Below are 17,417 nucleotides of genomic sequence, written 5' to 3' on the forward strand. Positions count from 1 at the left end.
GACTGGGCGTCGGGAAGCCCCGCCCCCTTCGCTTTGTTCCTACGTTTGTCCTTCGCGGCGCGCCGTCCAGGGCTCTCGGCGGCAACTATGGCGGCGCCCATGCGTCGTGTCGCGCGGCCCCGGCCCTGGGCTCTGCGCGCTTTCGCTACGGTTTCCTCTCCCGCCAGTGACCCGCAGGTTGCGAACACGCGTGAGTTTAAGCCTCCCCATCCCCCGACTCTCTTCCTCCGCCCAGGTCGGCGCTCCTTTCCCCGGGCTGGGAAGGGACGGGGGGGAGGGGAACCCGGGGCTGTAGCCGGGCATGGGTTCCCCGTGGAATCCCTCTCTGCCTTAAACCATTTTGTCCTAAGATTTCCGGAGCCAAACCGTTCCGCTTTTGGTTAACTCATTGAAATGCTTTCCCAGGTGCGGAAATCCACGGTTCCTTTGTTATCATTCGTTGTCACCTGCTACATAGCGCCTATGTGCAGATGCCCTAAGGATGGTTTCCCTTTGGCTTTTTTTTTTTGCAAGGCAGTGGGGTTAAGTGACTTGCTCAAGGTCACACAAGTGTGTGGGATAAGAATCCACTTAAAAATAGACATCTGAGCAAAAAGCAAAGTTCATCGTGGCATTTCTCAAGAAAAGGGCACTCCCAAGTCTCGCAAAGGTAGTGAAGATCAAGGAGCTGCCCCCCAGGTGACAGTCAAGCAAGATTATATGGCCTAGCGCGATTCCCCCCTTCCCAGACCCCTCTCTTCCAACCTGATTTGTTAAGGTTTTCAGAGTTACAATTTTTACCGGAAAAGTCTACCCGGTAACAAAGAGATGAATAAAAGGTTTTCATAAAATATTACCTCACCATCCAAATGGCAAGGGTATCAGAAGATTTCTGATGATCTTCTTAGTTTAGCACTTGGCAAACCAGAGAAGGCTGGCTACTGTCCTCACAGCCCATTATCATACAGGTGGCTAACTAAGACTGCAAGGTCTCTTCTCTGGAAGTATTCCACTATTTCCCTCCCTAATAGAATCAATACAAGGGCCTTCGGGAAACAGTCCCCTGTTTCCCTTCCTAGCAGAATCGGGAGGATGTCTGACTGGGAATGCAAGGCCTCTCTCCCTCTTCTAAGAGTAGTCTAAGAGTAATAGTCAGTTTTAATGATTTTTAATCCTGAGAGGACTTCACTAAGAATATCAACTCTTAGAGGGAATATTCCACTCACATTTTGTCTGAGGTCAAATTTGAACTCAGGTCTTCCTGACTCCAGGGCTGGTGCTCTACCTTGCTGTCCTTCCTCTAAGGGTATTAGATGAAATGCAGTCTCTGCCCTCAAGGAATTTACCATCTGTTTGGAATCTATATACAAACAAATATTCACAAAGGAAGCTGTATGCACAGGAATACACAGATATAGAGGAAGTAATAGAGGGAAGACACTAGAATTAAGAGTAGATGGGGAAATCTTTCAGTAAAATACAGGAACTTAATTGGAATTTAAAGGAAGAAAGGTTAGAGCACTTCAGGCAGAGGAGAAAAATGTGAGTAGTCAAGAGATGGAGTATCTTGTTCTTGAAATATTCAAGAAGCCAGTCTCTGAAACCTGCCATTTCCCCATGTCTTTGGATGTTTTTTGCATCCAAGCAAGAACAAGATTAATACACTTTGCAAATGACAGCCCATCATCTTCAAACTGAGGTGAACTAGTATTAGAGTAAGTTGAATATGGGAATTAGCTAATTCTGTCTGTCAAAAAGAATGTTTTTATTGCCTTTTGTTCAGGTATATCAATAAGTATTTAACCTGAATTTTTGAAACTCAGGCAGCATATTGGGTTTTTTGGGGGGCAGGAGGGGTATTAATGTGTTTAGTAGGCGATATTTAGAGTACTCTCTTCACATACTAAAATACATGAATTTGCAAATCATTGATGTGACTGTTTCTTTAAAGGATGCAGATTGTAGACTCTCCATGACAATTTATTATATACATGTGATCTGTGACCTGTGATCTGTGCTCTCATTAGTTCAAAACTTGGAAGTCCCTCCAATATTATGGATAAATAAAAGGAACCGATTCAAATCTTTAAGAATAAGAGCTATTCTTGAATTGATGATGGATATGATGGAATGGAGGATGTGAAGAGGTTGTTTTCTAAGGAAGAAATCCAAGCTATCAATAGCCTAATGAAAAAATGGTACAGATCACTAAAATAGATAAATGCAAATTAAAGCAGTATTTGTCCATTTCCCTTAACTTCAGGAGTGTCTCTGGGCTCCTGGGAAGAATTTAAACATTGTCCTTTCAAGGTCCTCCCGGTGTGACTTATATCAAAGAATCACAACGAAGTAATTGAAGCAAATTTCTACTAAGTCTCTGAGCTGGGCAGCTAAGTAGCAAAGTGGACTCTGAAGTAAGGAAGCCTCATCTTTCTGAGTTCAAATCTGGCCTTTGATACTTATTATTTGATTCTGGGCAAGTCACTTAACCCTGTTTTCCTCATTTGTAAATAGAGCTGGAGAAGAAAATGGCAAACTACTTCAGTATTTTGTCTAGAAAATTGCAAATGTTGTCACAAAGAGTCAGAGACAAATGAATATATTTTTCACCTATCAAATAAAAACAACAGACTGAATTTCCTCCTTTAGCATAGCTATTAGATTAAAATTCTAGCAATCTGCCTTGATTTGCATTCTTTTAGTATTAGGGTCCTAAATGCAACTACTCAAATGGTGACCATCTTTTTTACTGTTACGGGACTTAGGACTGCTTGTTCAGCTGCATTACATTTCTAGATAAGCTATTCAAAACCCAGCAGTTTTCACAATTCACAAATATTCCCTCCTTTCAAGTTGGAAGGGGCCCTTCTTTCCATCACCTTTGAGAACTTAGGTGATAATCTTTTGTTATTCAAAGTCATTAGGATTTTTTCCCTAATTAGAATTTCCCAATTCTAAGGGATTGAAAATCCCTTTCAATTCCAAAAAAATCCATTGCTCTTGTTTGTTTTGTAAGTAAAATGATCTCTGAGGAGATCCCATAGCAGAACTTGGAGAAGACTTTAAGTTACCAGACTGGCAGCAGTTATCATCAGGGTACAATTCTTTTTATTTTTCTTAATTGAAATTTTTTTTATTTTTCCAATTACAAAGTTGGTTTTTAATATTCATCCATTTGCAAGTTTATGAGTTCTGCATCCTTCCCTTCCACCCTCCCCAAGTTAAGTGAACAATCTGGTAAAAGTTGTACATGTACAATTGTGTTTAACATGTTTCCATATTAGTCATGTTGTGCAAGAGGAATTAGATCTAAGATGAAATGAAAAAGGAAAATATAAAAGAAGATTTTAAAAAAGTAAACATAATATGCTTTGCTCACCATTCAGACTTCATAGACTTTGTTCCCTGGATGGGGATGGCATTGTCCATAGCAGGTCTCTCAGGATTATCCTTGATCTTTGAACTATTGAGAATAGTTGCATCCATCACATCTCACAATATGGTTATTAATGTTCTCTTGGTTCTGCTCTCTTCATTCAGCGTCAGTTCATGAAAAACTTTCCAAGCTACTGATTTCTTACAAGGTACTATCCTTATTACATTCATCAAACTCTAATTTATGAATTGGCTATTGGCAGTTTACTTTCATACTCCCAGGGTGGGGGTAGGGTACTTTGAGTTATTACCAGAAGTATAAACTTATGGGCTGACCTTCTGCTCTACCCATCCTCTTCTTTATTTAGATCATTCTGTACCAATCCTACAAATTAAGTTATTTGTTCTGGTAATATAGGTTCAATGTTGGGATAAAATAAGACAATCATAGGTCATTCAACAGTTAACAAAAGGAAATATACATAGCAACTGCAGGAGAAGGATAGCCTACCAGGACAGGCCTTGAGAACATCTCAATTCATTCACCTGAGGTTCTTGAAGTTCCTTTTGATGGCTTTGCAGTCAGGTGAGGAGGAAGTGATGGTTGCAACTGGAACCTTTAGTTTCCTAAGCCAATTGAGTTTCAAAATGACAGTTTTTTTTAATAGAAAATAGTTTATATTGTAGGAAGGGTTAGAATACTGCATGACACTATAGTGCAGGAGTAGTTATGGTATCATAACTACTCCTGCACTATAGTATCATTATGTTGCAGTTAATTATTAAAAGATCATTAGATTTTGTTGTCAGAGGTCTTAGTGGTATGAATCTGCTGACACTGCTATAAATCTGACTCTACTTATGTACCTCAGTTTTCTCACCCATAAAATGAGTAGAGGTTAGAAGAGATTTCTATTTTCCTTTCCTAATATCAGAACATTTCCTACCTTCTTTTGACTTTTCTGTCACTAGATTCAATGAATTTTAACTATTGCTCCTAAAAATATAATTAACAAAAAAACTTTCCCCTTACTCCAACTTACTCCCTTGGGAAGAAAAAGAAAAAAAAAGGAACAAATATTGCATAGTCAAGTGAAACAAAGGTCAATAATAACCATGTCCAAAAATATTATATGCCTTCTTTATGCCCCTAGGTCCATCACCTTTCTGTCAGGAGGTGGGTAGTATGTTTCATCATCAGTTTTCTAGAGTACAAGTTGATCATTACATTGTTTTTCCTTTAAATACTGTTATTGTAAAAGTGTTCTGGTTTTGCTCACTTTATTCTGTAACAGTTCATATACAAATTCTTCAGTTTCTTTCTCTAGGAGAGAGATTAAGGCAGCATGTGCCTGGCCCTGACCACCAACCATCTCCTCTCTGATCCTGAAGGAGATGGCACCAAACTCAAAACCCAAAGGTTTTGAGAATAGCATTGTTTCCTTAGATTGCTAGGCCCATTTCTGATCTAACATCCACACCCACCATTGAGGGGAAAAGTCATTGTTCAGAAGGGGGCCCACATTCATCATTTCTACTAGCAACAATTACTGACCAGTTGCCATCAACAAGCAGATTGGCACTATCTCTCCCTATCCTGACACCACTGGTCTTGCTTCTAGCTTAGCCTTCATGACCGTCATCATCAAGTCTCCTTCTTTCTGATATTTTTTTTGTTATTCCTCTTTAGACTTTTTTATTCCTTCAGATCAGTTTTATTATTTTTATTCCTTCCATGAAGCAGTCATTTTGTAGTTATATTAGTATGAATTAATTTAGGTTGTCATTATTGTCATTATATTGGTTCATCCATGCTCTGATCAGTTAATATTTCCCTAAATATTTAGGTGTCTCATTTGTAGTTGTATTTCTAAACATTTTATGGTTATAGTCATAAAATGACTGAGATCTCTCATTTTATCTTTCTTTTGTTGGTGACATAAAAAAGTGGCGAATTCATATAGATTTCTTTTATACCTTGAAACTTTGCTAAGTTATAGATTACTTGAATTAAGTTTTAGTTGTCTGTCTAGTATTCTTTGATCATATCTACAAAAAGCAATAATTTTGCTTCTTTGTCCATGTTTATTTGCTTGATTTCTTTTTTCTTGTCTTATTTAGCACTTTCTAGCACTTTATCAAGTAATAGTGATGATAATGAACATCTTTACTCCTGATCTTATTCAGAAAGGCTTCTTGGCTTATCTTCATTACATTTAAATCCTCCTGGCTCTTGTTTTTTGATAGAAACTATTTAAAATATTAAATAGAGGCAACTGACCGGTACCTTGGATAGAGTGCTGGACTAGGAAGACCTAAGTTCAAATAGGGCTTCAGATTCTGGGCCAAGTCACTTGACTCTTATCTGCTTCAGTTTCTTCTTTTGTAAAATGGGGATAATAATACCACCTATTTCTGGTGGTTGTTGTAAAGTTCCATTGAGCTCATACTTGTAAAGTGCTTTATATATAAAATACAGTTTAAATAGTCCTGGAATTGTCCTTTGAATGGCTGACAGAATTCCTTTGTAAAAATCCTTCTATTCCTTGGTTTTTGAATTTTGTTGTTTTTTTTCCAGGGGGAGATGGGATTTCTTTTTCCTGCATTTGGGTTATTTAAATTCTCTAGTTTTTGTCCTATTAATTTGGGCATTTTATGTTTTTGTAAGTATTCACTCATTTCCTTCGTTTTGGTTTTAAGGGCATATCATTGAGTAAAATAGTTTTGAATGATTTCCTTGTTGAGCCTTCATTTGATGTGAATATTTTTTCTTTTTACTACTGGTAATTTGATTCATCTGACTTACCCTGAAGTCAAAATCACGTAACTGCTTTCTTCTTTTCCTTTTCCTTGCCCAGTACTCATTTTTAGACCTACACTCTTCAGTCCACTTTGGATCGAGGGTACAGACCACAGAGCTGCCAGTTGGCACTTGTCCCCTGTTAAGACTTGACCCAGTTGGATTTGAGTATTGCTTCTTTCTCTAGCATATAGCTGTAGGTTCCAATTTATTCTTTTTTTTTGGGTGTGTTTGTGTGTGTGTGTGTGTGTGTGTGTGTGTGTGTGTGTGTGTGTGTGTTTTATTTTATTTTTTCCCAGTTACATGCAGAAACAAGTTTCAGCATTCACTTTTAAATCCCCAAGTTCCCGAATTCTCTTCCCTCCTCCCACTCCAACATCCCTCACTGAGAGAGAGTAAGTCATCTAACGCAGCTTAAAAATGTGAAGTCATGAAAAATAGCAGCCACATCACAACTCATGTAGTAAAAGTAAACCTGACCCTCTCAAAAAAAAAAAAGAAAAAGAAACCTTAAGTTTCTTGATTAATCTTCAGTATGTATTCTTCAAGTATGCTTCAGTTTCTATTCAGATACCATCAACTCTGCCTTTGGGATGGATAGTATTCTTTAATATGCCCTTCAGCATTCTCGTGGGTCACAGTATTGCTGAGAAAAGGTAAGTCATTCACAGCTGATCATCCTGCTGTTACTTTGTATACAGTACATTTCTCATTGCATCTACTTGTGCAGTTTTTTTATTGAGAACATCTTATTCATCATTTCTTATACAGAATAGCACTTCATCTTAATCACATAACACAATTTGTTTAGCCATTCCCCAACTGATAGGCATCCTCTCAATTTCCAGTTCCTTGCAACTAGAAAAGAGCTGCTATAAATATCCTTATACTTAAAGGTCTTTTTCTCTCCTGTTTTTCATCTCTTCTGGAATATAGACCTGGTAGTGATATTGCTAGGTCAAAAGGTTTGGGTATAGTTCTAAACAACTCTACAGAATTGTTGAATCCCTTCACAACTCCTCCAGCAGGGCATTAATGTCTCATTTCTCCCACAGGTTCCAATTTATTCTTGGTGCTAGCTATCTTTACCCAGCCTCTTCCTGGTCAGATCCAGGTCCCATTGTCATCAGATTGCTATCTCCCCATGCCAGAAAAATGACTTGTGATTTTTTTTCTTGGATTTCACAATCATATTTTGATTTGATGCTTTTTCCAAAATCTTTATTGTAGTAGTTTAAGGAGAAGTTGGCTGTATTCCTAACTTCTACTTCACCATCTTTGTTGGTCTCTACTCTCCTTTAATTTTAAATATTAAGTAACTTTGAGTTGCCATTATGAGTTTATAGTTAAAAGTTAAACTACATTACAAAATGAGTTTTAAAAATTCTTTATTTTGCCTTGTAGTTAAAACAGAAAACACTAAAACATCAAAAAGTGGAAAGAACAGAAAACAGGTAAGCAGTAAAGGTTATAAATTTTTTAAGGAATAATTTTGTTTACAAAATGTCATTATATAATTATTTCAAGGATTGCCCTCCTTACCTCAAATAAAGAAAACTATAACAATCCAATTGCAAAATGTGTTTTCATAGTGTGAATTATTGAATGGAGAGGAATGATTTTCTTTTTTTTAAAGAAATATTTTTTTTAATTTATTTTGAATTTTACAATTTTTCCCCTAATCTTGCTTCCCTCCCCACCCCCAGAAGGCAGTTTTTGTTAGTCATTACGTTGTTTCCATGGTATACATTGATCTAAGTTGAATGTGATGAGAGGAATAATTTTCAGGAAAGGAAACAAGTGAAGATGAGGTTAGGATTTGAGTAGACAGTGAGAATGCTACTTTAGCGAAATATTCTTTCTCAGTGGGATAGATAATTCTGATATGTTGGTTTAAAACAAGGTAAGTAGTATCTCTTATTCCATGAAATTCCTGAAACTAAAATTCAGTTGCTTCTCCCCATTGCAAATTTTACTTTATTACTGCTTTTTTAAAAGAAAAAAATTAAACATGAACAGATACATTCTTAAATACTTATGTTTATTCTTAAGATTCCAAATCCTAGGACAACAAAGATGACAGTTGGTCAGGACTGGATGAGTGTTTACCCTTCTTCAGCACCATTTAAACCCTCAGCAGTGCCTCTTCCTATACGAATGGGCTATCCAGTGGAAAAAGGAGTGCCTATGGCCAAGGAAGGAAATCTAGAACTTTTAAAGGTAAAATGAGTTTCAATTTTATTGGTTAAAGAAAAGGGGGGGAAATGGAGATTTTCACTTGCATTTAGTAACTGAGCTAAAGAATAATATCCACACATTTAATTTGAATATGTGCTCATGTAATAAATGCAATATAATGCTTTTTTTGGGGGGAGGGGGTTGTAGGACAATGGGATTAAGTGACTTGCCAAGGTCACACAGCTGGTAAGTATCAAAAGTTTGAAGCTGGATTTGAATTCAGGTCCTCCTGACTTCAGAGTTGGTACTCTGTCCACTATGACATCTAGCTATCCCCCCACAACACATTCTTAATACTACCAGGGAGGTAGACCAGAGGAATCAGAGTTAAATAAATTGAGCTGCTATCTGCACTACTTATCTTTGTTGCTTTAGTCATAGAATTAGTTTTTTCAGAGAGAAGAATATGAAAAAAATTTCACTTCATTTCCCTTTTTTCTTACCCTCAAAGAAGACAGTATTATGAGACAAACAAGTCTCAACTTCTTCATTCCTGAAACAGTGTGAGGTTCCACACAAATAATTTGATTAATAGAAAACTGTAATTTGTGGACAGATTTTTTTATCCATATAATTATATGTGAACTATGGGATTTATTTTTGAAAAGAAAATAGGGCTTCTAAGATAATTTATGATGGAGACCATTTTTTCTTTTGAATATTATATATAACTGACTGGTCTTATGTCTGTTATCCCACTAAATTGGCCCAGCATAGAGCATTGGGCTTGGAATTGAGAGGGCTGGAATTGAATCCCACATCAGAGACTTCATACCTATGTGACCTTGAGTAAATCATCTAACCTCTTCATAGTCTGTTTCCTCATTTATAAAGTGAGGATACTAATATGTGTACTGTATGTCTCACAGGGTTATAGTGACAAAACTTAATGCACTATTCTTTTTTTTAATTAAAGATTTTATTTATTGTGAGGATATTAATATGTGTACTGTATGTCTCACAGGGTTATAGTGACAAAACTTAATGCACTATTTTTTTTAATTAAAAGATTTTATTTATTTTGAGTTTTACAATTTTTCCTCCAATCTTACTTCCCTCCCCCCACCCTCCACAGAAAGCAATTTGTCAAGTCTTTCCATTGTTTCCATGTTGTACATTGATCCAAATTGAGTGTGATGAGAGATAAATCATATCCTCAAAGAAGAAACATAAAGTATAAGAGATAACAAGATCAGACAATAAAAATAGCAGGTTTTTTCTAAATTAAAGGGAATAGTCCTTGAACTTTGTTCAAGCTCCACGGTTCTTTATCTAGATACAGATGGTATTATCCATTGCAGACAGCCCCAAATTATCCTTGACTGTTGCACTGATGAAATAACCATGTCCATCAAGGTTAATCATCACCCCCATGTTGCTGTTAGGGTATACAGTGTTTTTCTGGTTCTGCTCATCTCAGGCAGCATCAGTTCAGGCTTCCCTGAATTCCTGTCCTTCCTGGTTTCTAATAGAACAATAGTGTTCCATGACATACCACAATTTTAATGCACTATTCTAATGTGTCATTGTTAGTATTGTTAAATGAGATTCTTTTGACTTGAGAAAAAAGTTGACTAAAGAAGAATGCTAGAGATGAGCTGTGGAGAACAATTTTTGTAGAAAATTTTGATTTGACTTTTTAGAAGAAATATTTGAAGGAATCTAATGAAAATACATTATAGCTAAGAAATTATAAATACTCTTGATGACAGGAGAGCCTGATAAGATTTTTTTGACATGTATATACACATTGGAGAGCATAAATAATGAGAGAACATGGCATAGTAGATAGAACTGATCTCAGAGAACAGAAGACCTGAGTTCAAGTCTTGCCTTGGACAGAGGGTTATGTGACTCTGGATAAACAACTTCATCTCTCGGTGCTTTAGAAAATGCTGAAGAGAAGCTGCTGACTTGGTTGAGGAAGTTACCTCATCTGGGAGTTTCTCCAAATACATGAAATCACAGATCCAGTCTCTATGAATAGAAATACCATAGGAAATTAGCTTGAAGGGCAGGATGGATGCAGGATTAATTAATGACATAGGTGTGACTGCAACTTAGCAAGATTTTTATTTTTAAAATAACATTTCATGATTTATCTGTCATAACTTTCATGTAAGTTGTCACCTTGGGAGGCCATATACTTTATTCAAATAATGCTGCCATTTTCAGACATTTCTTTTGGAATGTCCTCATTCTTTCTGATATCCTTAAGATGATAAAATTTTGATGTTGGTGATTTGCTTTGAATTTTGTAAATAACCAAAAACAATTTGGGCCTATGTCTGTTGAGAAAGATGTGTATTTTTGTTCAAAAATGACTCCATAAAAAGTGCTCTATATATATGCTAGAGCATTGTCATTGTGAAGAAACCAGTTACTGATCACAGATGAGTTCTTTGCATCTGAGTGTCTTCTAAAAGTTTCAGAATACTTATTTTTTTTTTTTTTTAGGATTTTGCAAGGCAAATGGGGTTAAGTGGTTTGCCCAAGGCCACATAGCTAGGTACTTAAGTGTCTGAGACCAGATTTGAACCCAGGTACTACTGACTCCAGGGCTGGTGCTTTATCCACTGCTCCACCTAGCCGCCCCTTCAGAATACTTATTGATGATTTGATCTAATAAAATAATTTCTGCACACACACAAAAAAGTATACATTGGACTTAACCATCTTTCCTTTTTTTTGCCAGGGTTGCCAGTCTGGTCAGTCATAGTAATGCTGTAGTTACACCATAATTGAATTTTAGCAAAGCACTTGATAAAGTATCTTCCCTTTACCTTGTATGCTAGATGGGGGAGTATTAGGTAGATTATGAACTGATTGAATGAGCTAATCAAAACATTTAGAGATTGAGAGCACCTTGAAGGAAAAAGTTACTGTTATTGTTGTCTATTAGAAAATTCATTGAAGAAGTGTGCTTTAGTTTCTACAAATCTTTTTAAAAATCTTTTAAAGGTTTTTTATTAATTTATTATCTTGAATGTAAATTCATTTCAGATCCCCAATTTCTTGCATTTGACTCCTGTAGCAATTAAAAACCACTGTGCAGCTCTTAAAGGTAAGTGATAATTTAAGAAGTCACTTTAGTTTATGTAAACATTGCAAAAATATAAATTTCATAACTGTAACATTGCAATTTTTGTTAATCTTTCTTTTGATCTTTCGATTTGATATTGTATTTCCCATGCTTCTTAGCAGTCCTATTGTTGTGGTTAGTGATTTTTATTGGAAGAGCTCTAAGTGGCACAATAGATAAACTGTATGGGACTCAGAGTCAGGAAGATCTGAATTCAAATCCTGCCTCAAACACTTAGCTGGTTGTGTGACCCTAGACAAGTTACTTTACTTCTCTCATCATTAGTTTTATTATCTGTAAAATGGGTGAGGATCAGTTGAGTATGTAAATCTGTAAAGCATTTTGCAAACTTTAAAGCACTAAGTAAATGCTAATTATTACTATTATTTTTTACTATTTACTATAGTGTTCTACTCTAGACCTTAAAAGGAATAAAAAGAATTAGAAATCATGATGCTGCCTTAAGGAGACTAATAGTTTAGTTGATAAAGAAAATCCATATGTAAAAATGTAAATTAAAATATTTAGAGAGTAGTATTAATAAATAAAACTTAATACAGCACAAATTGAAGAAATAGATGTCAAAGGATAGTCGATATTTAGGCAAAGTGAAACTATAAGAATGAAATATATTGACCCTTCCAAGAGAAAAGGACCTTCAGGTTTAGTTATGTGTGACTTGATAATCAAGTGGAATGACTAGAAGGTAGTTACCTCTTAGAAGAACCTAAAGAGCAAAGACAGAAGAATAAAGTAGAACTTTAGAGAGACATGGTAAACCTATCCCACCTCAATCAGGGATAGGTTTTCACTATTGGATTCTGATTTCTCATTTGCTATGATCTGTACTTTAGGCCTTAGGCCAAACCTACACAGAAAGTAGTACAAAAAAGGACTGAGAATAAAGATACTCTTTCCAAAAAGTCCCACCCTTTCTGAAGGGAAGATCTGGCCTGTAGCTGGAATTTCAACTATGAGAGGAAAGAAATGATTACAGGGAGATAAAGAGACAGGAGAGGCTCTTTATTGCTTTAAATTTCTGCCAAGTTAACAAAGCAATGTAAAATAATACTTGTATGTTACATTCAGTATAATTTGTTTTTATTCCAAAATGCCCTCTGTAAATATTAGTTGTGTCCTTGAATTGACTATGTATTAGACTATGTAATGAACTGGAAGGTGGGGAGGAGGAAAGGGTAAGACTAAGATTGAAGAGAAAATGAAGAAGGGCCATGTATAAAGGTGAGAGCTCTGGCAGAGAAGTTCTGTTGTGAACAACCTGCATGATTTTTGAGTAAACCATTGAATCTTCATTTTCTAAATTGTTAAATGGGGATAATGTTGACTGCTTTGGCTTTCTCAGTTCATCACTTTTGTAAAACATTTTTTGCAAAACATTTTACCTATATTATCTCATTTGATGATAAGCTTAATAAACATATCGAATAAGATAATGTATGTGAAAGTATTTTATAAACTGTCACTATTATTTTTACAATATGATCAACTAAGATTGTTGGAATCTGGTGGGGATTCCATATTCTCTACATAACCATATTTGAAATAAATTTTATTTTAAAATTCCCAGATTTCTGCACTGATTGGCCAAGTGCACTGGACAGTGATGAGAAATGTGAGAAGCATTTTCCCATTGAAATTGAAACAGCTAATTATGTTTCAGCAGGACCATCTCTTTATAATCCCAAATCAAGAGTTGTAACATTAAAGGTAAGAGAACTTTTAGAAAAAGTAAGAAGCATTGTAACAAGTATTTTAATTAACAAAAAATCAAAATTTCTTAGGCTTAGCTTTAAAATAAATTAATATGGTTTAATCATCCTACTTCACTGATGGCTGATTTTAGAGATGTCACATTTTCACATTTTAGAGATTTCACATTCAGAGATTTCACTTACTATTCTACTTAAGGTGGTAGAGTGTTATGGGGACTTCTTCCTATCTACTCCTGGGCTATAGGCCTCTCTTGGTTTAATGTAAGATTGAATTGGTTTCCTTGGCTGCCATGTCACATGGTTAGCTCATATTGAGCTTGCCATCTACAATACCTCCCCCGTCTTATGCTTGTAAAGCTTATTTTTTTGAACTCAAGTGTAAGATTGCATTTATGCCAATTAAATTTCCTCTTATCTGACCTTTTAAGATTGTTTTGAATTCTGATTCTGTTGTCCATTATTTTAACTATCCCTCTCAGCTTTGTCATTTGTAATGAGTATGGGGGTGGTCTGTGGGTGTATTGTGTATGAGAGACATAATAGCCTTTATACAATTGATTGGTATAAATGTTAGGAGGTAAGGGCTACCCACAGATCACTGGAATTCTTCAATAGAGACTTCTCTCCAGTTGAAGTATACTCATTAATGTTCCTATTTTTGGTAATTTAATAGCTACAAATCTACCTTACTGCATTATTTTCTAATTCACAACATTGTTCACATCTAGTTCACATCATTGCATCAGGTGCAAAAAAAAGATGTGAAAAAACTCAGGTACTTTGCTTAAAACTAGATAAACTTTTCTGACTTAGCAATTTGGAATTATTATTCTTATTTTTAAAAATAAGAAAAGTTTTTTTTTCAAGTGTCTAAAATACTCATAATCAGAGATTCCACTGCTAGGCATACTGTCCAGGATGTCAAAGACCTCCAAAGAAAGGTTCCATATACTCCAAAATATTTATAACAGTACTTGGGGTAACAAAGAACTATGAACAAGGTAATGCCATTTAAGTAAGAAATAGCTAAACAAATTTTTTGTGATAAAGGTAAAACAACATTACTTTGGTATAAGAAATAATAAATATGAAGGATTCAGAGTCACGGGAAGATTTATATGAACCACTGCAGGGAAATAAGCAATCAAGTCAATAAGCCAGCATTGGTTTTTTTTTTTTAAAGATTTTTATTTATTTTGAGTTTTATAATTTCCCCCCCCACCCCCACAGAAGGCAATTTGCCAGTCTTTACATTGTTTCCATGGTATACATTGATCCAAATTGAATGTGATGAGAGAGACATCATATCCTTAAGGAAGAAACTTAAAGTAAAAGAGATAGCAAGATCAGACAATAAGATAATCAGTTTTTTTCCTAAGTTAAAGGTAATAGTCCTTGGTCTTTGTTTAAACTCCACAGTTGTTTCTCTGGATACAGATGGTGTTCTCCATCACAGATAGCCCCAAATTGTCCCTGATTGTTGCACTGATGGAATGAGCAAGTCCATCAAGGTTGATTATTGCCCCCACATTGCTGTTAGGGTGTACAGTGTTTTTCTGTTTCTGCTCATCTCACTCAGCATCAGTTTATGCAAATCCCTCCAGGCTTCCCTGAATTCCTGTCCCTCCTGGTTTCTAATAGAGCAGTAGTGTTCCATGACATACATATACTACAGTTTACTAAGCTAAGTCCTCAATTGAAGGACATTTACTTGATTTCCAATTTTTTTGCCGCCACAAACAGGACTGCTATGAATATTTTTGTACAAATGATGTTTTTATCCCTTTTCATGATCTCTTCAGGGTATAGACCCAGTAGTGGTATTGCTGGATCAAAGGGTATGCACATTTTTGTTCCCCTTTGGGTATAGTTCCAGACTGCTCTCCAGAAAGGTTGGATGAGTTCACAGCTCCACCAACAGTGTAATAGTGTCCCAGATTTTCCACAACCCTTCCAACAATGATCATTGTCCTTTCTAACCATATTGGCTAGTTTGAGAGGTGTGAGGTGGTACCTCAGAGATACTTTAATTTTCATTTCTCTAATAAGTAATGATTTGGAGAAATTTTTCATATGACTGGATTGTTTTGATCTCATCTGTAAATTGCCTTTGCATATCCTTTGACCATTTGTCAATTTATTAAACACCCATTTTTGTAAAAAAGCATTTGAGATACAAAGACAAAAATGAAAGTCATTCAAGGATTTAAATTTTGGGGTTTTGGACACAGGACAAGGAATAGAGGCTACATTTAAGTGTGTTATTAAATACAAAATGTATACAAAATAAATGCCTGGTAGTTTTGGAGTAGAAGACACTAGAAGCTGAAGGGATTAGGAAAGACTTCATGTAGAAAGTGATGTTTGAGGTTACAGCTAAAGAAAATGAAAGATTTCTAAGAGGCAAAGGTAAAGAGATAATAGATTCCAGATAGGGAGGATAGCCTGTCATAGAAACAGAAAACATATGCTAAATGTAAGAAGCACAGAGAAGATCAATTTGGTTAGACTTTGTAGAAAGGGTATACAATAATATACAGTAATGTTGGGAAGGTATGTTGAGGACAGAGAAACATAGCTGATCCCAGAGGCAGTAAAGAACCATTGGAATTTATTGAATATGGGAGTGACATGGGCAAATCTGGGCTTCCAGGAAGATAATTTTGTTGCCTATAGTGGAGTGGAGAAAAACTTGAGGGAGGGAGACTAGATAGGAGGCTGTTGGAATAATCTAGGTTAGAGTGGTGAGAATCAACTAGAATGGTGACCATGAGAATACAGAGGGACAAATGTGAGATGTATTGTGGAGGCAGTATGGAAAAATCTTGTTAACTGATTGAATAGGTAAAGAACATGAATATCTCCATGTAAATGGAAATTTAAAAAAATGAAAGCTTGTAATTATAAATAACCAAGTTGAAAAAATACATTTCCCTCCCTTCTTTATGGAGGGGAGGTAAAACTATGGGTACTGAATATATGTTATTAGACCTAGTTGACTAGGAGATTGGGTTTGCTGACCTGCTTTCTCCCGCCCCCCCCCTTTTAAAAAATTCTCTAATTCAAAGGATTGCTTCCTTAAGTGAGGCATTAGGGAGAGGTTGAAATGAAGATAATATAAAAAAGCAAAAGCTATCTGATGTCTTTCTAATGCTGTTTTACTTTACATTATTGTGGTCATTGGGTAAATTGTTTTAGTGTTTTGACTTCTTTCTTCTTTAGTTCATACAAATTTTCCCAAGTTTCTGTAAATTTTTCATGTTTTGTCATTTCTTTTGACACAGTAAGTGACCATTTCATTTACATGCCACAATATGTTAGGTTATTCTTCAATCAGTGACTTTGTTTCTAGTTCTTTGCTACCACAAAAAAGTGTGTCTATAAATATTTTTGCATATATAAGTCTTTTATTTTGGTCTTTCACCTCCATATGGTTTTTATGCCTAGTAAAGTTCTTCCCAGGGCAAAGGGTAAAGCGCAGTCCAATATAATCTAGATTGTTTTATAGACCCTGGACATGGTTGTCATATTGATTTGTTTTACTGAAAATTTTTTTTCCTCTTCTTTTTTTTTTTGTTAAAAATATGGTCTTGGAAAGGGAGGGATTTTCTGAGTGACAGAAAAACAAAAAAAAATATGCCTGGGCATGAGGATGCATGACTATTCACGATTTATGACAATCCATACTTCTGGGGAGGAGGAAGCTAGTGGATTCCTTGAGCTGCAACAAGTCTAAAAATCTATAATAACTATCTATCTACACTAAGGCTGGTGAATTCCTAGCAGCAGCAATGCCAAAACTGAACAAAGCCACCAAGGGGATCAATCCATGGGTGGCAGCAATAGCCTGGGCAAGATGGGGAGACCTAGTCTCAAAACAAGAAGATAATATTAATGAACAAAATATTATAAAGAATATAGAAAAATAGTTGGGGAAGACAGAGTTTAAAATATCTCTGGAACAGCCAGTTTGAAATATCCAATAGGTATTTGGAAAACTTATTTGCATAGAGATGAAAAATAAAACCTTCAGAGCTATTGAACTTAAATAAGAGACTTCAAGAGGATTGAGAAAAGATCCCCAGGGAACACTCACAGTTAAAGGTCATAATAAGGATGAAAAACTATTAAAGGAAACTGAAAAGGAGAAATCTGAAGGTTGGAGAAGAATGAAGAGATGAGAGTATTTGGGAGAGTATCAGGTGCTGCA

General features: G+C 35.7%; 1 protein-coding gene across 2 annotated transcripts in view; it reads left to right on the top strand.

Moving 5' to 3' along the window:
• Nucleotides 1-17,417, top strand: part of MRPS35 (mitochondrial ribosomal protein S35) — a 46,375-nt gene continuing 28,958 nt past the window's right edge. For both annotated transcript variants that reach the window (XR_012476084.1, XM_074225695.1), the window contains exons 1-5: nucleotides 1-190; nucleotides 7,559-7,608; nucleotides 8,207-8,374; nucleotides 11,396-11,456; nucleotides 13,063-13,202. Coding sequence is in view for 1 of the 2 variants with exons in the window: in XM_074225695.1 (XP_074081796.1) it covers nucleotides 88-190; nucleotides 7,559-7,608; nucleotides 8,207-8,374; nucleotides 11,396-11,456; nucleotides 13,063-13,202 (522 nt within the window). In the remaining variant the exon portion in view is untranslated. The remainder of the gene's footprint in view (nucleotides 191-7,558; nucleotides 7,609-8,206; nucleotides 8,375-11,395; nucleotides 11,457-13,062; nucleotides 13,203-17,417) is intronic.

The sequence above is a fragment of the Macrotis lagotis genome, chromosome 2 (genome assembly GCF_037893015.1).
Source record: "Macrotis lagotis isolate mMagLag1 chromosome 2, bilby.v1.9.chrom.fasta, whole genome shotgun sequence".
NCBI classification, from domain to species: Eukaryota; Metazoa; Chordata; class Mammalia; order Peramelemorphia; family Peramelidae; genus Macrotis; species Macrotis lagotis.